The 22,201-nt window shown below is 41.4% G+C and overlaps 1 protein-coding gene across 1 annotated transcript in view; it reads left to right on the top strand.

Moving 5' to 3' along the window:
- Positions 1-21,847, top strand: part of eif4g3a (eukaryotic translation initiation factor 4 gamma, 3a) — a 42,739-nt gene extending 20,892 nt beyond the window's left edge. Inside the window, exons 9-35 of the mRNA XM_083893077.1 lie at positions 70-230; positions 544-669; positions 2,185-2,518; positions 3,095-3,874; positions 4,695-4,783; positions 6,118-6,406; positions 6,520-6,644; positions 8,752-8,871; positions 9,367-9,522; positions 9,916-10,113; positions 11,780-11,926; positions 12,047-12,283; positions 12,922-13,026; positions 13,427-13,565; positions 13,898-14,019; positions 15,401-15,491; positions 16,384-16,501; positions 16,594-16,817; positions 17,054-17,166; positions 17,419-17,591; positions 18,422-18,547; positions 18,849-18,930; positions 19,240-19,338; positions 19,533-19,679; positions 19,812-19,893; positions 20,021-20,167; positions 20,892-21,847. Of these exons, the coding sequence (XP_083749203.1) occupies positions 70-230; positions 544-669; positions 2,185-2,518; positions 3,095-3,874; positions 4,695-4,783; positions 6,118-6,406; positions 6,520-6,644; positions 8,752-8,871; positions 9,367-9,522; positions 9,916-10,113; positions 11,780-11,926; positions 12,047-12,283; positions 12,922-13,026; positions 13,427-13,565; positions 13,898-14,019; positions 15,401-15,491; positions 16,384-16,501; positions 16,594-16,817; positions 17,054-17,166; positions 17,419-17,591; positions 18,422-18,547; positions 18,849-18,930; positions 19,240-19,338; positions 19,533-19,679; positions 19,812-19,893; positions 20,021-20,167; positions 20,892-21,073 (4,712 nt within the window). The 3' untranslated portion in view covers positions 21,074-21,847. The remainder of the gene's footprint in view (positions 1-69; positions 231-543; positions 670-2,184; positions 2,519-3,094; positions 3,875-4,694; positions 4,784-6,117; positions 6,407-6,519; positions 6,645-8,751; positions 8,872-9,366; positions 9,523-9,915; positions 10,114-11,779; positions 11,927-12,046; positions 12,284-12,921; positions 13,027-13,426; positions 13,566-13,897; positions 14,020-15,400; positions 15,492-16,383; positions 16,502-16,593; positions 16,818-17,053; positions 17,167-17,418; positions 17,592-18,421; positions 18,548-18,848; positions 18,931-19,239; positions 19,339-19,532; positions 19,680-19,811; positions 19,894-20,020; positions 20,168-20,891) is intronic.
- The last annotated feature ends 354 nt before the right edge of the window (positions 21,848-22,201 follow it).

Consider the following 22,201-nt stretch of genomic DNA (forward strand, 5'->3'; position numbering starts at 1 on the left):
CGCCTGTCAGTGTTCTTTTCAACTAAAATGTCTTGTGTTTTGTTTTTCTTTCCTTGGAAATTCATTCAGATCCCCTCAGGTACCCCCCACCTGTATCACCCTCTGTTCCTGCTCCCGTTCCCACAGCTGGTCCACCTTATTACCCTGGACAAACTGTGTACCCCCCCTCACCCCCCATCATAGTGCCTACACCACAGCAACCTCCACCAGCCAAGCGCGAGAAGAAAACAGTGAGTATCTTAGTAGTTAGTAGTGGCAGTGGTTGCAATTGGACAGTGCTGCATTCATGAAGTTGAGTTAAGTTCAATTCCATTTATGTTCAGTTTAGTTTGTGATCAATGCACAGCATCAGGTGGTTGCCAGAGTCTGTATAGCAGTGAACCGGTAGTGGAGCTGCCATACTGTGGTCCCATCAATACACCTCTTTCACATTTTGTCCTGTCACTCTCAGTTTGTAATGCAGCAAATATGTGACTGAGGTACCATCTTTCAAAGACCTGGATGCTTTAGTGAGGTCTCTTTTTTGTGTCATTGTCCTCCCAGATCCGTATCCGGGACCCCAATCAGGGTGGCAGGGATATCACAGAGGAGATCATGGCAGGGGGTTCAGGAAGCAGGAATTCAACTCCTCCTGTCGGTCCCCCCTCTTCTACCCCCACCCCACCACAGGTATGGAATCCTTCACACTCACAGGCTGTTTTCAGTCCTATGCTCTGGTTAATGTCTGGATACTTCTGTTCACATATGACAATAGCAGTGGGGATAGTGTGGGTTTGCCGCTGCCACAGCAGTAAGAGAATCTCTGGGGGATTCAGGTGAAGAGGTGGTGCTTGGCTTGAGAATACAGGAGGAAGAACACTGAGTCATTCACTCAAAGTGGATTCCCCAGAGTCGGTGCTCACCCTGACATATTATCCACATATTAGACTAGATCACTTGGCAGGAGCATCTCTGGAAAATGTCCAGAGCGACCTTTGCACACATTCAGTTTATATGTGGAAGCGGCTTCGCTCTCACTTGTCTTTTACCCACAGTAGTTACAGTTGAGGGAGTGCTACATTAGGCGCAGGTGCTCCTTGTCCAGCGCTCTGGCTGATGTGCGGAAGAACATCTTATGTTGCTTGGTAGCAGTGGAAGTCTCTGCTTTAATATTTTTTGCACTCCACCACAGGACACAGCATGTTTGCTACTAGTAATTTAGTTCGCCATCTCACTCTCTTAAGAGAAGTTCATGATGGCTTTGAGTTTTAAATATTACAACCCTGTTATTGAACGTGCAAGCATCTAATAAGCAAATTCAGTCAATAGTTTTTTTTAGGTTTTCCATGGCCATAAAATTTAATATTTTAATAGTCTTTGTTACTCTTTCCCATAAGTTATTAAGAACACAAAAATGTCCTTATTCAAATAATAACAAAAAAGAGCCAGTTGCACCATCGGAACCCACCGCATAAATTATGTTCAGACCTGCAGGAGCAACAAAACAATGTAATATGTAAATATGCTATCTTACCAACCACTTCCTTCCTGTCACTGTTTCTATTCACTCACTGTTTTTTTTGTTTTTTTTTTACTGTAGATTGAATGCATTCACTGTATGCATGCTGTTTTTGTCCTACAGAAAATCCACTCAGGTTCCTATACCTACAAGTTGTATTCCTAAAGCCTACAGTATGAAACACGGACGCCAATAATGACACAGTGTCAATGTTTGCTTGGATTTAACTAACCAATAAAGAGCTTAATAGAAGAGGAATTATCTGTGTTCTGTGTCATCGTGGTGAAGCTTTACCGCTGTATTAACTTAGGAAATGTAATTAGCCAATTGTTACACTTTGCTTTATTAAGTGGGATGTTGTGACTTCTTTCTTCCATGTGTTTTCTGTGGATGTTAACATTGTCTTTCCTCTTTCTCTGTCTTTTTGTGCCCCCTTTGATTTGTTTCTTTATGTATCAAACCCCCTTATTCTGCATTGTTCTAAGGCATTCCCCTACTCTTGTCACTCTTCCGTCATTGGTATTCACTCCGTCTTGTTCCCCTCCCTATTTTGTCCTAACCACACCCCATTTGACTCAACTTTATTTCTGCTTAATCCTGCATTTGGGCTTGCTTGTTTCATTGATTTATTTGTATGTGCGCTGCTTCATCTCTTTGCTCGTCTTTCTGGTGTTCTGTGTTGCTAGTTTTTATGGCCACACCCTCATTATCCTCACATTTTCTACCTCAAATCGCAGCAGCAGCAACTGAGCAGCAGCCAGACCCCAGAGCAGCAGCAGCCATCGCAGCCCCAGCCCCAGCTCCAGCCTCAGCCTCAGTCTCAGCCTCAGCCCCAGCCTCAGCCTCAGCCTCAGCCCCAGCCCCAGCCTCAGCCTCAGCCCCCGCCTCAGTCTCCTCAACCACAGCAGTCCCTTCTTGGAGGCTACACAGTGGAACCACCGCAGCCCCAACACCCCCAACCTCCTCAACCGCCACAGCAGCCGGTGACAACAGGGGCTTCAGACAGCAAACCAGGGCCAGGTCTGCCCTTACACTTGTTATGTTTTTAAAACGTTCCACAGCACATAACCCACATAGTTTAAACATAGTTTCTATGTTAATATACTTAATAATTAAAACAGCCTTTGCTTGAGTAATGTACAGGTTTAGAACCCCTCTATGGTGCTCTTACCCGAGTAACCCAACACCTGTATCACTTACTTTTCCTCTAACACGATGCATACTGAATGCTTTTACTTTCAAACAGATTTTATGCATTACATGCGTTACATATATGTACATATATTTATACTATGCTACAGAGAAACCCAAAGTCAATTTTAGAGAGAAATACATTTTTACATGTTATCTGGGTTTTTTGTGATTAACATTAATTTTGGAACACGCAGTGGAAACAAGCACTATGACAGAAACACAAAAAAACAAAGTATTGGAACAAGCCAAGAAAGAAACGATAAATAAAATATAAATACACTTGGGTGAAATTATGTTGCAGATTAATTTACTAATGTCTAAGAGAGTAAATACGTTTGTCTTCAAAGGCCATTAAACACGTTATATGATTGACTTACATGTCTGTCTCTGCTCTTCCTCCAGATGATGCACCAAAGCTGGAGCCTGTTATCCAGAAGTCTTCCTCACCTGGCCTTGTGCAGCCTGAAGCACCTGTGGAGAGAGTGGAGGCAAACACACCTGCAACTGAGCCCATTTCTGCGAGTGAACAGGAGCTTCCCTTTCCTGCCTCACTACCCACCCATGTTAACCTCCCACTTACAGTGGCCAACACAAGTGAACGTTCCTCAGCCAGGGAGTCCACTGCTTCAGCCTCTTCTTACTTGTCTACGGTTGGGGAGCAGAAGCCCTCTTTGGCAACACCTCAGACTCTCAACACAGACAACCTTCTTTGTGACGCCCCAAGAACTTTGGCTGCTTCGCCTGTGTCAGCCGCCAAAGCTTTAAATGGCCTTGCAGAGCCTAGGACTGAGCTACACACCGCAGCTCATGAGTCTTCTGTTATGTCCTCTGCTGCTCTCCAGCCACAGGCCTCTGCCCCTGCTTACAGAGAGGTCACTTTCTCTGAAACTTTGCCTTCTGATGTGAGGCCAGAGGTTCCCATTGCTGCTGCGCTCGCCTCTATGGCACCTGTGGCTGTGGTGCCAGTCACCCTGAGCTCAAGCCCTGCCCCGGCTTTGCCAATTATGCTCCCCCCTGGCCTTCCGCCTCTAGTGCAGGCCACAACAGAGGCCGACGAGCCTAGCAAACCCTTAGACACTAAAGAGCTTGTTCCCAGAGTGGGTACTGAGGCAAATAGTGGCATTACTGACAGCAAAACAGAGTCCCAGAAACAGACTCTCATCAGGAATAGTCCCACTACAGGTACAGCATCTGTTACATTTCAGCAGCTGTAAGACAGACAGAATCAGTTTCAGTAACAAATAGGTTACATGTATCTTTAGAATGGGCTGTTGGTAGCCTCACATGAGATTGATTGATTCATGGACCTGTTATTTGCCAGAGATGAATCTAGGCTTTGGAACCAAAGTGAAAATGAATAATAATACTAACAGTTAAGAAAAAATGTAAGTGCTGTCTGAAAATGTTTTGTGACTGAATGAGCTCAGGGTCACAATTGTTGGCTAAGAAGCTCAGAGAATGCAGCAAAGAAATAACTGACTGACATGCCGTACTGCAAGTTGTCAGCCTTAATTAATGATCTTTACATAGTGTGACAGCGTTATCACACGCCGTTCATCAGTTTGGGTTTCAGTTCTTGGCCTAATGATTTCATCATCATCATCCTTTGCTTTCAGTGATAACAAGAATCATTTTAAGACAAAGTCTATCAGCGAATAATTGGAATTGATCAAATATTGTAAGTCAAGCATTTGAGCTACAGTATGTCAATTCTGTGACACAGACTGGTGATTTACTTACATTTATCTTTTGATCCCTCTTTTTCTGCTTTGTCAACTACTAAGTGCAAATAATGTTAATTTATGTGGTCAGAAATGAATGAGATTTAATACATTAGTCAATTTCGAAAGTGATTTGCCAGAGGTGTTTACACAGTCGTAGGGTTCAAGTATACAGATTTGTCTGTCTTGCCTTCACTGCTTTTTAAAATTCACTGTGGTTCTGGCTGTTTACTGACCATCAGTGGCTAATTGCATGTTTCTGCGTCTGTGTTGTCCTACAGTAAATCAAATGGCTTCTGCAATACCAAAGACCTGGAGGAAACCAAATGAAGAGATTGGGCCAGCAGACGGACCTCATAAGGAGGACAAGGTAAAAAGCAAAAAATCAAAATAGAGCCTCCTTCTCTTCACAATAGATCGTTTCATCTACAATTGTGTGCGTTTACAGTTTTTTTTCTTTTCCAAATGGTTGATATCTCTTCTTACTACATGCCGTTTTTAAAATGACTAACAAATATCAAAGGAAGTGGGACAAAGGTCGAGAGAAGAGGAAAAGCACAATGTGGGCAATAGCCCAAGTGAAAATGTTTCCACATGTGTGTTTGGAGAAGCAGACATAAATGACTTAGGGTGTTGTTACCGTCCAAGAACGACGGCAAAGGAGTTATCCATCATCCTCATTGCTTACACGGCCCACTTGATATAAAATCAGCTCTGTCCTGTGCTTGTTTCCTTTCATTTATTGTTTTGTTCCGGGCTTGTAACGCTGGGATAATTTTAATGCACCTACTACCTGTTTCACAGATGGTTAGAGGGTGTTTTTTAGAACGCACTCAGCAACCACCCATGAAAAGAGTGTCATGGGAGCACCCACCATAAGTGAGTTAGTGAGTTTGACAGTTAAGAAAATGGATCAGCGACAGTTGATATTCTGTAATTTGAGTTATTTTAAGCGTTAAGAGAGAGTATTTGTAGCTTCTTTTTTTTTACCAGATATGATATGAATGAGTTATGGATTTTTGGTCCAAAACAGACAGACAAACATTTATAGAGAAAATAATTAGTAGCTTTCAATCAATTGTGAAATGAAGCATTACATAAACATTTAAATACTATATGCAGAAACACACAGACAGTCAGACATGCCACAGTGTAGTAGCTAAGACCTTTTGAATTTGGATTTATATTTCTTTTATTACATTAAATTCTGATACACTGAAACTGAACAATTGGCTTAACTCCTTACAAGAATTGTTTTGTCAGCCAAGAATAAATTAGGGCCTTTCACTTGAACAAGTCCATTGTTCTCCTTTTGTTTCCCTCTTCTGTTCATTGTACGGCATCTGATCCTTTACAACATCCTCAGCTCATCCTGGCCCATTCTGACCTTCATCATCTTCCACTCATCCATGCCTACACAGACATTTGGATTCACCCATCCCTCAGTTTCCTGTGTTTTACACTCTCCTTATGTGTCCATGTATTTCACACACACTGCAGATGACTCACTTATCACCTCATAAACAATAATTATAGATGGTGTGGTGTGATTTATAATAAATAGTGTTGCTGGTAGTTTTTCAATGGGATTGACTATTCATTTTCAGGCAGCTCTTTTGCACCTTAGAATCCTATTGCAATGCATGATTAATGCTTGCTGACATATAGAGGGAACCTGAAAACTGAATATTGGCTCCTTTACAGGATGAGCCGATGACAGTGGATCCTCCTGCAGGAGACCAGGCCCTGCACTCTGCTCCACTGAGAAACAGCCCAGTGCCCCTGCCACCAGTCTTCGCTTCCACCCCTGCTTCAGCTTCTGCCAGCAGCCTGGAGGTTGACAGAAAGTCTGCAACCCCAGAGGAGAATGGGGAAACTGAGATGGAGCCCATGAGGAACGGAGCTGGCCACACCTCAGAGACGGAAAGCAGTGACAGTGGTGCCGCCACGGGAGACAAGGAAAACTCCACAGGGGCTCCACAAGATGTAGACGGTGAGCTAGACCTTATTAAGTTTTATATGTAGAATCACAATGTTTGTATGTTTTGATGTCTGTTTATTTTCTCTTTGTCTTTCCTTTCTCTTAAACCCTGCCTGGTGGTCCAGACCTGTCTGACCCCAGTGGAAAGCGTCAGTACAACCGGGACTTCCTGTTGGGTTTCCAGTTCATGCCTGCCTGCGTACAGAAGCCTGAGGGACTCCCGCCAATCAGTGATGTGGTGCTGGACAAGGTAAGTTAAGCCATGTTTCCGTCAAGAAACCGTAGCTGAGATCTGTAGCTCCATCGGCTACACCCACGACAGTCAGCTGATTCTCACACAAAGCTTGACATCTCCTTGAGACAAACAGCCACAAGATGAGCAGGAAAAAAGAGTTGCTGGATGTGGTCGTTGTGTCGCGTTCGTGTTCACCGCAGCAGTAGTGCAATGTCATGCTACATATCTTGCTGAACCGGTCATTGGGCACAGCCCACACCCGGTCTACCATGTTAGGGTACTGTTCTCAATCCAAACGCAAGCCTGACCAGGGCATTACCATTCCAAACTGTAGCGTATTGTACCAAACAGAACTATACCATGATGGAAACACAGCATTACAGACAGATCTTTTCATAGATCGTTTGACAAAAAGGATTGACAGTGATTAAACCTCCATCGGTGTAGATAAATCAATTTATCTGTACAGTTTGTTTCCTCACCAGATTACAATCTGCCCCTAGAGAGCTCTCTCTATTTGTGGCTCTGAGGCCGGGACCACGCTGCATCTGTATACGTCGAGAAACGTCTTGCTTTTCATTCAGGCACACAACCGAATAGATTGAATCAGTTAATTCACACACTGTACAATCTTCAATGTGGCCCCAGTCTAAGAATGTTCAGCTCAGCTGCAATCGTGTACAGGAACAGGTTAAATTCTGAAACTGTAGACTCTATTCTTCTTATTCACAGTGCAGCCAAACACAAGGCATAATACAACAATACAGTTTGTAAGTGGGGGATTTTTTTTGTTCATGGATCATTTCTTTTATGATAATGTTCTGGTCATCGATTATGATTTTCACGCACAATTAAAAATGTATTTGTGCTCTTCCTACACCTGTGGCTGTGATCTGGATAGAACATTATCAGCACAGAGGACAGCACAGTGAGACCTCCTAATTGCTAAATTTGTGGGTCGCAAGTCGGGTAATTCGTGCGCATCACTATCAACTGTATTTGCTTTTGCCTACACCTGCTTTAGTAAAAGAAAATAGGGATGTTCTGAACTTCTTTTGTCCTAATCCCCTCATTATTATGAAGATCGTTGCTTTTATTGGGGTTGTAACAGTTGGTACATAAGCCATCAAGCAAAAATGTGAAACTTTATGTGAGTCCATTAGTGTCACTGTAAATTTGGACTGTTAGTTGGACAAAGTGAGCTATTTTTATAAAAGAAAATTAGACTGTGGGAAATTATAATGGGATGGCCATTCATTTTTTAAGATTATAAACAGAGCAATTGACTGTTAAATAATAAGCGGGATAAATAAATCATTAATACAATGGCTGGTTGCTTCCCTAATGTTGAATATAAAACAGCGCCATAAAAAAACATAGTTTTTTGTTAAAGGTTTATAGCAACGCTGTGTTTTAAGACTTGAGTTGCTTAGTTTGATTGTGTGCGCTGAATCAAAGATGCACCACAGAGAGTTAGGTTCATTCCCCTGATCCCCACATATGTATGGGTGGAGCATATGGTCCACTGAAATGCTGTTTTGATTAAAATCACATTGCTATTATGTCACACTTGGCAGTGTTAAGAGTCCGATCCCCCCCTCCCCCAATCTCTCCAAGAAAGAACAACCAGACGGGCAAACATTTGATTGGTACGATCCCATACTCTTGTATTCACTGTGGGAGACAGAGTGAAATCTCGCTGGAAATGGAATTGAGAGGAAGTTAAGGACAGCTGAAAGACAAAGAGCTGGATTTGTTCATCTCTCCTCCCCCACAACTATCTCACCCTCTCCTGCGTTCCTTCCCTCCTTCCCTTCCTCCCTGCCTTCCACATCTGGTTCTGACTTCTGTTGCTGAATGGCCCACAGAACCCAGCAAGCTTAGTTTATTACCAATACAATAAAAATGCATAAACCCACAAGCTGGTAATGTGGTGGTATAGCTGTCATTTACAAAGGGTCACCTTTTAGCACACACATTTCTTTCTCTCTCCCTCTCTTTCTCTTTCTCTCTGTTCTGCCCTATTGCTAGTATTGTTGGGAATCACTGCTCCCCCTGCTGTTCACCACTGTGTCTGTTGATGTCTGTGGTTGATAGATTGTCTGTTTTTTGTGTCGTACAGATGAACCAAAACAAGTTGCCATCTCGAGTAGTGGATACAAGGGTGATTTCCAGAGGACCAGATTTCACACCTGCCTTTGCAGATTTTGGCAGACAGATGACTGGAGGACGAGGCGCTGCAGTAAGTCGCACATGAACACATGCACGCAAGTGCAAGATCATTCATGAAAGAGAACACACACAATCCCCTACTTTATACCTTCTGTTTCCCTTGAGCACTTAAAATAGAAAACAAGCAGCTTTTTAGTAGGTGTTAGTTTGAAGTGGTTCAAACACACCTTTTGTGTTTAGGCTCATAAAATTGTACACATTGGAGTTTTATGATCTATTGAGGAACACGGTTTTGGCGGATGGTTCACTCACAGAAAAGCTTGACATCATTTTTCTTTTGTCAGGGTATAAACCTTGTTATTGTCACCATTGGAAAAACAATAACTACAATCAATATGTTTTCAAAAGTGAGGCAAATGTTACTTTTCCTTATACCTACTGGACTGTACGAGAGTGACTCACTTTCACTCATCGTTATTCTGGCTGTTTTAATGAGAAAAGGCTAAGCTGTTCATGGTGGTCAAGACTATTGACACTTCTTTTTTCCTTCTCTCTGCTCAATTAGCTTATGAACATTGGAGCTCGACGGCCTCCACCGAGAAAGATCATCATGAACTTGTCAGTGCACGATGACGTTCAGCTGAGCAAGTCAGAGAATGCCTGGAAACCAGGCATGAAGAGGGAGGGCCCCATAGATGATCCTGAGGTGCTTCGGACAAAGGTAGGCCTTGAGATACACTGTCACAGACATGTATGACAAATGCACAACAGAGCTGGTGAATATTAAAATGATGCACATGATAAAGTTGGTCCATAAAATCAATTGTCAAGACAGATGAGGCGATATTATTATTAACATTGTGCTAATCCAGTGAGATGGCTGCAAACCTGTATTGCTGCTGTATATACACATAAACGCTCCATTAGTTAGATCTGATGGTATTGCTTAACAGAACCCATTTTCATATGGAGGGTGCAGCCTACAAATAATGTAACATCATTTCTGTTTATGAAGACCAAACCGAGGCAGAGAAGTAACATCCAACAACAATAATTACATAAGTTATGCTCCTCAGCTTTAAAGTTTATTTGTTATGATTGCGTTTCCCTTCAGGATCTCTTCAAGAAGGTCCGCAGCATCCTGAACAAGCTGACGCCTCAGAAGTTCAACCAGCTGATGAAGCAGGTGACAGACCTGACCATCGACACAGAAGAGAGGCTCAAAGGTGTCATCGACCTGGTTTTTGAGAAGGCCATCGATGAACCCAGCTTCTCTGTGGCCTATGGAAACATGTGTCGCTGTCTCGCCACGGTAAGCTGCTCCCTGAGTTCACTTAATATGCGAAGAGGCTGTGGGATAAGAGAGCCTCCTTCTTGTAAGGTCAATTGTTTGAAGAATTATTCTCAGTAAGAGAAGTGTGTGGTTATTGCTCCTGTTTAAGCTGTGGAACATTCACATGATGCTTATGAGATAATGGTATTTTAGCACAATTAGTAAGTGGTCATGCAATAAAAGAGCTTAAATCAATGTTTGTTCAGCATATTTTAGTATATTATATTCATATCGGATATAAGACACCAAACTGCATGAATATCACTCACTTGTGTCTAGGGATGATTAACGAAAACCAGGTACCAAACAGGCCTTGGGGCTACATTTTGAAATACTGGCGTGTCATTAAGCACTGCCTTTAGCGGTGCTGCTAACACTGTTCTGTTGGTGCAGGGGGCGGGGCTAGTGTTTGTCTGTCTCACACACACACACACAAGCACAGAGGCAGAAGGAGCTTCACACTGAGACACAGATCTGCTTCGACTGATTCACAGTTGAGAAAGTTAAACATTCAAAGTGTGGTTGTTTGACCAGAACTGATGCCGATAATAGTCTCTGCCTCAAGTGCCTGCCTCAAGATTTTTGCTGGTGTTAGCTTTCCTGCTTAGCTTAAAGGCCGTGGTTAGAAAGCACGGGGGAGATGTTTCCTCCAGGACAGAGAAGATGTAGCTGCTTTGGGCTGACTCTTACTTTTACAAGCAGCTGATTAACACACTCTGCTTGATCAGGAGGCGTCTGGGCATTTATTTCTTCCAAGAGGCATAGAACGTCTCACATTAGAGGCGTCCTTGTCTCAGCTTATGCTAACCCTGCCCAGTCTCCGGCTTCTCATCCTTCACAACACACACAACTGACACTCCACACACACGCACACACACACACACACACACACACACACACACACACACACACACACAGCTAAATCAACAATCTTATCAAACATTTATCTGCATTTAGCGGAATGCACAGTGTTTCGACAGTTTTCAAAATTGTCCATTTGCCCTGATGCACTTCGACAGTGAGGTGATTTTATTCAAAAACACAAAAAGTATCTTGAAATGACTTGAAATTTTATATGATAAAAGTCAGCATTGCTCTGAACAAGGATCCATTGAAAATATTAGCAAACCTCTTAAGCGATACATTTAATAAATTTTTGAAATTGAGGAAATTATCCATTAGCCCACAAGAAGGTTAGCTCGGCCCCGGACGTTTGTTCCCCGGCGCAGTTGCTCTCTCCCGGTCAGCGTAACAGCGTAACGTGCCGGGTTAGTGACATATAAATAAAATTAAATGGGCTTTTAATAATTTGGTACCTAAGAAATCTCAAATGGCACAGATGGTGCCTAACTGAATTTCCTTTTTTGGGAAAAGATGGCCCACCCACTTTTGCACTGGCCCACCCAAAATATTATTTCTGCCTACACCACTGGTACAGACTCCACTAAAGTCTATAATTCATCGCTAAATACTCTTGATAACTTCTGCAGGTATCACTTTACAGGGACTAAACATGCTCCATGAATGGAAAATACCATCAAAAAGTAAAACAAACAAAACAAAAAAAGTGATTTCATTGTACAATATCAGATGTGTTTTAAAGCTTGAGCTAAACTCTACTGTATCCACTTTGTCTGCTGTTTAGCTCAGAGTGCCCACCACAGACAAACCCAACAACACGGTGAACTTTCGCAAGCTGCTGCTAAACCGCTGTCAGAAGGAGTTTGAGAAGGACAAGGTGGATGATGTGGTGTTTGAGAGGAAGCAGAAGGAACTGGACTCTGCTGCATCGGTATTTGAGACACCCGATTTCCTGCTTTTCCAAAACATTTTATTAAGGAAGAGTTTGAAACAGTACGTGTTATGTGGGTTTTGTAAATAATATTCATCGAAAGTTTCCTTGTTCCGTTAGACGACAGAGCGTGACCGTCTTCAGGAAGAACTGGAGGAAGCCAAGGACAAGGCCAGGCGGCGTTCCATTGGCAACATCAAGTTCATCGGCGAGCTCTTCAAGCTGAAGATGTTAACAGAAGCCATCATGCACGACTGTGTGGTCAAGCTGCTGAAGAACCACGATCAGGAGTCTTTAGAGTGTCTGTGCAGGCTGCTTACCACCATTGGCAAGGACCTCGATTTTGAAAAGGCCAAGGTGAGAAACTCAGAATCACACTCAAGGTTTCATGCTGAAAGAATTAGTTCAACATTCAGTTTAAAGTTTTGAAAAATTGTCAACATGGGTTGTAGTACCTTGTATTTAATCTTTTCAAAATAAATCACTGAGTCATTTTGAGGTGAAACATACATGCATGATATCATGATAAATGGTTATATGCTGGTTTACATGGTAAAATAAAAGCTGATTTTAATTCACAGCAATGCAGTTTTGGGTAGAATTCAATCCACTGGTTAGTAGCTTATGGGGAAATAACCCACTGTGTAACCACACATAGCCAGTCCTCAGATGCTCAGAGAGACATAACTGACCCGAGGGCCTTTCTGCTCTCCTTTCCTGCTGTACTCTGATGTGTGGTTTCACCCTCACCATCTACCTCTGAGCCGGGCAACTGCAATAAATCAATAGTCTGTATAACATATTTTTTCTGTATATGAAACTAGACACTAGAGAATGGGAATAAAGTTTCATCCTGTGGTAATTTACTAAATATGGAAGGATTAATGTTGGTGATTGCATCAGTTCTTTTGGGGCAAATACAATTTTTGTGCTGCTGACAAAGTATACAACCTTCATGACTCTAACAGACCATTTCTCTCTTTTTGTCTTGCTAGCCTCGAATGGATCAGTATTTCAATCAGATGGAAAAAATTATCAAAGAGAGGAAGACATCATCTCGGATACGGTTTATGTTACAGGATGTTATAGACCTAAGATTGGTGAGTGTTTATTCTGCATATTTTTTCCAAATCTGCAAATTCTTTAAACGTAACTGTTGTTCTCAATGTATTTTCCTGAATACATGTCTTCATGCCTTGTGTCTCTAATCCCCTGAAACATAATATTGGTTATTTTGGTCCTGTTGGGGACACTACAGCTGTTTTTAATGAATTGGATCATCTTTTCAGCAGCACTGATGGGGAAAATGCTTTTTTTAAAAATACACTAAACAGAGCTACATACAATATCTCGAGATGCTTGATGAGTGAATTTATGATCCCCTCTAACTACTCGTTACTCATAATAAAGTGGTGTTTAATAAATGCAAGCTTCAGTGAGTCAACATCACAGTTTGATTCAGGGTTTGAGGGCATTCTGGTTATTGTTTTTTTCTTTCAGCACAACTGGGTATCCAGAAGAGCTGACCAGGGCCCGAAAACCATCGAGCAGATCCACAAGGAAGCCAAGATTGAAGAGCAAGAAGAGCAGAGAAAAGTGCACCAGCAGATGCTTTCCAAGGACAGCAAGAGGCGGCCAGGTCAGACCTGCAGTCTAAATCCTCTTTAAGGCTTAGAGTTACATTGGCACAGCTATAGTGATTCAGGAAGCCTGCTACCATGCGGGCAGACTTCCTGTCCCTATAGCCTGCAGAGATGCTATTGTGCTCAACAGCAGACAGGAAGCCCCCTACTACCCCCCCATCTGTTAGCTGACCTATAATATTTCATCTTGTTTAGCAGCATGCCATAGACAGTCGGAAATATCACTCTGTCGGCCACTTTCAGTCAATTTTCTTTTTTTTTTTTTATTTGATTGACTTCATTGTAAATCAGCATTTCCCTGTTTCTGTGTGGACATGCATCTTCATAGATCCAAGAGAGCAAAGAGAGCAAAGAGATCAGCGCGTCCAGAGAGAGGAGACCTGGAACACTGTGCCAATGACAAAGAACAGCAGGACCATCGACCCTAACAAGATCCCAAAGATCTCCAAGGTGAGACAAGCAGTTAAAACCACTCGTTTTTTGGTTGTTTTTTTCACTTTTGCATTAGCGATACTTTTTCAGTAGCAGCATTTTTGTGCAGCCATGGTATGACGCCCACGTTGAGCGCTACTATAGTAATGGAAAATGGCCCAAACTGTGTAGAGTCGAGCCGTGCCGTGCTTCCAACTGTATAGTGGAAAAGTGCCATTACTCTAATTCCAGCATACCTCCTGCAGGGAGCAGTATTCAAGCACTGCTTGAGACGGCACTCTGCTGGCTGCCGTTGTTGTCACACACAGTTCATTTACTCACATCACAGCATCCGACATCATAATGGCAAGAATAAGCAGAGAGATGTGTGTGTTGCAAATCATGTCTGATCTAAAAGCTGGGTTAAGACCCATAACCAGGACAATGCACGTGTGTGTTGCCACATCCTCTGAAGCCAAATTGAATACAGTTAGTCAGATGGATGGACGGATGTTTCAGCATGGGCACAATTTGCTGCCTCCTCACACCCACAATTTCCCTCTTAAACTAGAAAGCGCTCGCTCTGAGAGCACATACCTCTGCCAACTCCACAATCTGGACCATTATCCAAATCAGCACAACATTTTATTTGTTCATAGATAAGATTTTAAAGATTTCTGCACTACTTTTTGAGAAATTCATCTCACTATATTTTGAAGCAATTTATTTATTCACCTTAATTAGATTCACTGTCAAAGTTAATAGATTCTACCTTGGAATATACCCTCCTTTCTGCTGAGTTGTTTTTTACGATTCCTGCAGAGATACACTACACTAAAATATAATGTCCTAAGAGCCATTCAGTTCGGTGATGTGCAAGAGTTCATTTAATGAAAACAACAGATGTTGAATATACAGTAGGCTTGTTGTGATTCAGGCAATGACCACAAAGAAACTTGAGTCACAGGTTGTGCATTTTCACTGTCTGATGGACTGGAATGAATCTGCTGGTCGATCATTGTCAGTGTTGTAATTAAGATAAACTGTTGAGGTTGTTGTTCATGTTGCGACAAGTTTGTCTTACGTTCATTAAATGTTTTTTCAGGGTTTGTCACCAGGTTCCCCTCACCACTGCTGTCCTTTTCTTTGGGCAGAAAGTTTCTGTAAAAAGAAAATAAATGTTTACGCAGAACTAAGACAAATCCAGGGATTCATCATAACTGAACTACATACACAATATCTGATTTACATTGCTGTGGTTCTTTAGTACAAATGTAGTGCAGAGGAAAGCTGCTTTTTTTGGAGCTCCACCTGCTGGTTGGTTTCAGTCATGTTTCAGTGTGTTCAGAGCAGAGAGAGAGAGAGAGAGAACTCATTACCTGAGCCACTCACTTTTTCTTGATTTATCCTCTTTCTGCAGCCTCAAATGGACGAGAAGATCCAGTTGGGCCCACGGGCTCAAGTCACATGGGTAAAGGGCAGCAGTGGAGGAGCCAAGGCCAGCGACTCAGGTAAAAATGGCACCAATACATCAGGCTGCAGATGGTACACAGAACTAAGTAGAAACTGCACCATCACACAGCCAAGTATCTTTTGTCTCAAGCACTCATTTATCGAACAAATTCGCAGAGACTAATTTAGTCCTCAGCTTGTGTGCATCTACACAATTGATTAGAGTTATTCCACTTTTTACATCTTTAAAATAACTTGTTGAGAACAGTTTCAATGACTCTAGATGATAAACGACAAAATAACTAAATAAATCTCTCCATAAAACTGGGGGCATGGATCATTTGATAAGTTTGAAAAGTAGGTCAACAGATATGTGTTTTTCCGTGGCCAATGCAGATTTTTAAAAATCAGGGTAGCCGATGTCGTTCCTCCTTCTGATAAAATCACTGTAAATAACAAATACTAACAGATAATACAAAAAATTGTTTAACTTTGGTAACGTTGTTAAGTTATTGAACAACACTAATGGTCTGTCTCTCTAATCTACATTTTATGGCTGCACTACAGTTATAATAGAATAATGTATGAACTGAATACTTAGTACATGAAACAGGCCACAAAAAAAGTACAAACTTGTTTAGTTCTGAGAACAAAAATGCATCATTTTTATTAACTGGCTGATGAATAAATAATAAATGGCCAGTGATTAGAAATATCTGGCTGATTATGTGGTTTGCCTCTATTGAAAAGTTATTATTTGAACGTTTGAACTCTATTTCACAACAGATGTTCACGTATTCTAAGCTTTTTTTTTTTTTTTTTAATTATGTATTGAATAATGCTCTGTAGTGAGTTAAAAGATGTGGCATGTAACATTAAAAGTAATGACAACAATCCAAATAACTAATTTGTTACTCCTGTGTTTTACAACTTTTTTTCATCTCATAACAGAACTGTCACGCACAGCCGGCCTCAATCGTTTTTCTGCGCTGCAGTCCTCGCCTTCATCTCAAGCCTCCACCACACCAACACAGAACCAAGATTTTGACGCCAGGAGGAGTCTTGGAAGGTAAAGGACGAAAAGAGATATTTCTCCTGACTCAGAGTTTATTTACTCTAGCGTCTTCACTGACTGTTTGCTTTTCCCCCCTCTTCTTTCAGCCGTAGCAGTACAGGCAGAGAGCGCAATGACAAGCCGCTGATCTCTGTCCCGCCGTTGTCACGGCCTGACCCCTTCTCCAGGGGAAGCAGTACGAAAGAGCTGCTAGAGAATCAAACTCCAGAGGAGCCGCAAAGAGACCGGGAGCGAGAGGGAGCTGAGCCCCGGAGACCGAGTGTCACAGAGGAAAAAACTGAGCCAGAGCGCAACAGAGTCAAAGAGCCTGGTGAGACAACACTGGACATACTGTACATCAACGCAATATGTAAACATTTCCACTCACAGGTCAAAGATTTAGTATGGCTGTGCCTCTACTGTAAATGAGCAAAGCCATTATAGTATCCGTTGTTGCACAGTTATAGAGAATAGATAATCTTTAAATAAAATAATAATAAATGTCTGAATGTTTCTCTTACCACAGACAGATACTGTTATGACTTTTGTTTTTTTTTGCTTCGTCAGTGAAACCTGAGCCTGTGGTCCAGAACCTTGACAAACCAGCCCTGTCTGAAGAGGAGATTGAGAGGAAGTCCAAGTCCATCATCGACGAGTTCCTGCACATTAACGATTACAAGGTGCTCAGAATCAGTACATGAGTTTAAAAACTGAGTTTTTAAGTGATTTGTCAGATTAAAACATGAATGTCATAGTTTTAGATGTATTTTATATACAGTCTGTTTCATCTGATGTTAACTATTGTCATTACACTGTCACAATGAAAATATTTTGAGGCATTGTGAGTTTCAGTGCTTTATTATGTAGTGCACATTCTTATGTCACGTTCACTGTTGGCTCAGTCTTGATCATATTCCTTTGTTTTCTTGCAGGAGGCTGTCCAGTGTGTGGACGAACTTGATTTGGGTTCTCAGCTGCACATCTTCGTACGTGTCGGGGTGGAGTCGACTCTGGAGCGCAGTCAGATCACACGTGACCACATGGGCCAGCTCTTCTTCCAGGTGGTACAGAAGGGAATCCTGCCCAAACCCCAGTTCTACAAAGGGTCAGTTTGTAGCCTGCTTTGTGCTTCGTGAATGGTTTGAATGATACGTTGTATTGGAAAAATAAAGAGACAGAATCAATATGTGGGAGTTAGTGGAGATTCTGTCACGGCCCACCACACATGGAGTAGTAGCTTGATTCCAAATTTCATTATCGCGGTATGTTAGTCTGACTGACAATGTACTAATCTAATTAACCAAAGTCAGACTAACATGTTTACATGTGTTTTAACAGTCTGGTTGGAGTCGAACTAACTCAATAATTCATTCACACTCTTACTGGCTGAACACTACTCTCTATTCTGTCATTGTTTTGCATATGAAATTATGTAGTTCTTTTGTGCCATATATCTATTTTTCAGTTCTTCATGAAAACTGTGTCCTGGTGAATATAGTGACAGTAGAGTTTTAATATCATAAAGCCTAAAAGTTGTCTTTTGATTTAATTTACAGTGGTGAACTGCAGAAACCCTGCATGATGAAGAAGAAAAGATAGATTGAAATCCTATAGCCATTTATTTTCATTTACATTCATAAGTGCATAAGTTTTTTTTGTTTTGTTTTGTTTTAAATGTCTCAAACATGTTACCCTTTCAAATGGTTGTTTTCTCTTTTGGTTTAATTGCTTCTGAACATAAATTGACCACAAAGTATAATTTTTACCATGTCAGTTTTCACTTGATATACTTTATCTAAACGTATTCATCAAGCATCTCTTGAGCTTCAAATGACCGGGTGAACTACCAAGGATTTTACAGATTAGTTTTTGTCACACAAACGTTTTATATAAACTATTTTGTCTTGAACACGTTGCCTATCTGTGTTTTCTCAGATTTGCAGAAACGCTGGAGCTAGCGGACGACATGGCCATCGACATTCCCCACATCTGGCTGTACCTGGCCGAGCTGCTCGGCCCTGTGCTGAAGGAAGGGGGCTTCTCTATGAGAGAGCTCTTTAGGTGCTGAGACGTCCACACATGAGTCATTCATTCACACTTAAGGAGACAATAATGTATGGAAAAGTAAAATCTAGGAAAAGAGGCACTGCACAGTATGAGCTTTAGTCCCCTCAAGGAAATAAAACTGCACATTTAAAATGTCACCCCTTAATTAAGCACCTCATTATTCACCTGTCCTATAAAAGAGAACAACAATAAGCTTCAGATGATATAATTTGGTTTTAACATTCAGTGTTTTGTATTTGTTCATGAAGGTAAAAAAAACAACTAATTTTAATTTCTGTCATGTGTTTGTTCACAGTGAATTAAGCAAACCTTTGCTTCCTGTGGGAAGAGCTGGGATCTTAATTTCTGAAATACTGCACATACTATGCAAACACATGGTAAGCAAGCATTTTTGAATTTTGTTCTGTACTCACAGATAAATAATCTATTATATGTTGCCATTATGAAGCACGCCCATTTCGATTATAAACCGTAGCTCACCTGTCTAGATTAGTGGTTGGTAGAGATTATAATGTATATTGATATTATATAAAGTTATGCTGCAATGGACGTTACCTGGTCAATGACTTAAATCATTATTAAATAACACAGACATTTTATTTTTCTCACTGTGTTTGTTTCGACAAAGTAAGAACATGTTATAGAGAAAGTGTGTGATTGGTGATTGTTTGGTCTCGTCTCCACAGAGCCACAAGGCTGTGGCCACTTTGTGGAGGGAGTCTGGTCTCAGTTGGGCTGACGTTCTACCTGAGGAAGACGATATCCAGGCCTTCATCTCACAAAAGGTTGGTGGTAAAAAAAAAAGGTCTTCATTCAAATTAAGTCAAGATAACTCATCATGGGAAAACCCACAGCCATCATAAATCAGTTGTATGAAAGTTATTAAACTCCTGAAACAAAGACAGGTTTTTCCTGTTTTTTCCTGCTGGCTCTTCCTTGTTTTGTAACCGTCTTTGTCCCTTCCTCTTGACTCAAACAGAAACTCCAGTTTCTTCAGTCAGACAGCTCCAGCTCTGAGGCAGTTATGTCTAAAAAGACTTTGTCTCCAGAGGAGCTGAGACAGCAGCTGGAGAGACTCCTCCTGGAGGACATGGCCAGTGATGAGCAGATCTTCGACTGGGTGGAGGTATGTAGAAGAAGAAGTCACGCGTTTATGCATCCATTCGTCATCAAATTGAGTCGTCAGTCTAATGGCTGAAATCCCAGAAGGCAGTTTATAGGTTTTGATAAATGATCTGTGTTGTGCTGCATTTCTCAGGAAAACCTAGATGACTCTCAGATGAGCTCGTCTCCCTTCCTGAGGGCTTTGATGACAGCTGTGTGTAAGGCAGCAGTGAAGGGTAAACACATCACCACTCTTCAATCCTACTGACATCACACCACTTATTTCAACATTTACACTTGGTCAAACTGTAGGCCAGGAGACGTAGCATGCATTTTACTCTTGCCTCCGTCTTTACTACACAGACGATAACACCAACTGTCGAGTGGACACGGCCATCATTCAGATGAGATTGCCTGTATTACTCAAGTACCTTAACTCAGACACTGAGCGACAGCTGCAAGCACTTTATGCACTTCAAGCGCTGATCGTCGCCCTGGATCAGCCTCCAAGTAAGTTCTGCATCAGCATTTACCGCTCATGAAAATGTTTTTCTTTTTCTTCATCTCTTAAGATTAAATTACAATCCAAGTCATATCTGAACCAGTGCTTTAAGGAACACCATCACCTGGAGCTTTCATCCTTTTCATGACTTTCATCAGCAGATTAATTTAATGTTGTTATCATTCAAATGTAGATGTTTAAATTCCTCCCTCTAAAGTACTTTGTGGACATTTTATACAATTTGGAACACAAGTTGAAATCTCCATGAATGAACAGTAAACTATTATAGCTCTAACATTTACTTGATTTGGCTGATTGACTGATGCTAATCTTGTCAGCATCCATCATTTTCTTTACTTTCTTGGGGCAATAATTCTTGGGGAATTATTGTCAAAAAGCTGGAGAATTACTGTCCCTGCAGTTTGTCATCATACTAGCATTAAAGTGTCAGTTGTGATGGTGAAGTGTGTAATTCTATGTAATCATAATATTGTATCATATACATATACAGTTTATATATATAGTAGACTCCACAGAACCCTGAACAATGCTGTAAGTGCTGTTGATATTTACAGGAAACTGCTCTGTTCCTTTAAATACATTACTAAAATGTTGTAATACAAAACCACAACCCTTTTTTACAGTACAAAAGTATTTGAAGATATTGGTTTCTAAAACAAACCCTTATTTATTTGTTTGGGTTTAACACCTGTGTCTTCTCTGTGTCTGCAGACCTTCTCCGGATGTTCTTCGACTGTCTGTATGATGAGGACGTCATTTCTGAGGACGCTTTCTACAAGTGGGAGACGAGCAAAGACCCCGCCGAGCAGCAGGGTAAGGGCGTGGCCCTCAAGTCTGTTACAGCCTTCTTCACTTGGCTGCGAGAGGCAGAGGAGGAGTCGGAAGATAATTGACGAGGGAGACACCCAGGGACATGACGTAGTAGAACTACATCCTTAAAGCAGAACAAACGTTCAAAATGGTTGCGTGGGCAGGACGACATGTTTACGGCTGGAATTTTTTTTCTGCGGTACGGTTCTGAAACATGCCGCCATTTTGAGTTTGGATTTCAATGGCGGAAGCACTAAATACCTGTATTATACATAGAAAATATTTTTGTTTTAAAGTTTAACTTACTTTCCTTTTGTTACTTTATAAGAAGAGACTTAAAAGATACATTGGTTCTGGACTCTTTAATTTATTATTTTTTTAAGGACTGCAAATACAAAAGTTATTTAACATTTGCAGATGCTCACAACAACAGAACAGAAATAACAATATAATTAATTATAATAACAAAATAATAATTGTGAAAACATGAGTAGCCTCCCTGGACTCCACACTGTTTGGTTTAAAACAGGGTTAAACAAAATCATTTTTGGGATGAAGGGGAAGCAGTCATTGAGAAGCAGAGTGGATGCAGATGAACTGTCAACGTTGTTCATGTATGACGTTTGAGATCATGGGTTGCATCCTAAAACCCAATAAGCCGTGACTTGTTTTGCATTGGTATGTACATACACCTCATGAGAGGTAGAGGTATGCATTCAAGAACCAATGCAAGTCAGACCACAGAACTGTCGAAACAATCGCAGATGAACAAACCACATGCATTCAACTGAAATAAGCAAAAATGCAACTTTAAAAAGCCAATGGCCAGGTTCGCTGAACAAGACATGCTTGTTGTACTTCAGACCTACAGAGCAGAATCAGTGCTTGTAAATACATTAAAGACAAAAAAGGTGTTTAAAAATGCTGATGTTTATGATTTGTTCTTTTGATGGTTGCTTTTTGGATGCGTTTGTAGACAACAACAGCTTGGAGAGTGTTTGTTTGAGTCTTCCTACAGATGTCGGCTCATATTGTGCCAAAACCATTACTGTGACGACGTTTGGTCTGTTCCAACATAGAAAGGTGTGTGTGTCCCAGTGTGCATGGTGTGTTTCAGTGGATGGTGACATTTGAACATCTTCAGAGGAGCTGTTTGGTCTGACCACGAGGAGCAGCCGAGGAAGCGGATTACATCTGGTCCAGGATTCACA

This window comes from Microchirus variegatus (assembly GCF_963457635.1).
Source record: "Microchirus variegatus genome assembly, chromosome: 7".
Lineage (NCBI taxonomy): Eukaryota > Metazoa > Chordata > Actinopteri > Pleuronectiformes > Soleidae > Microchirus > Microchirus variegatus.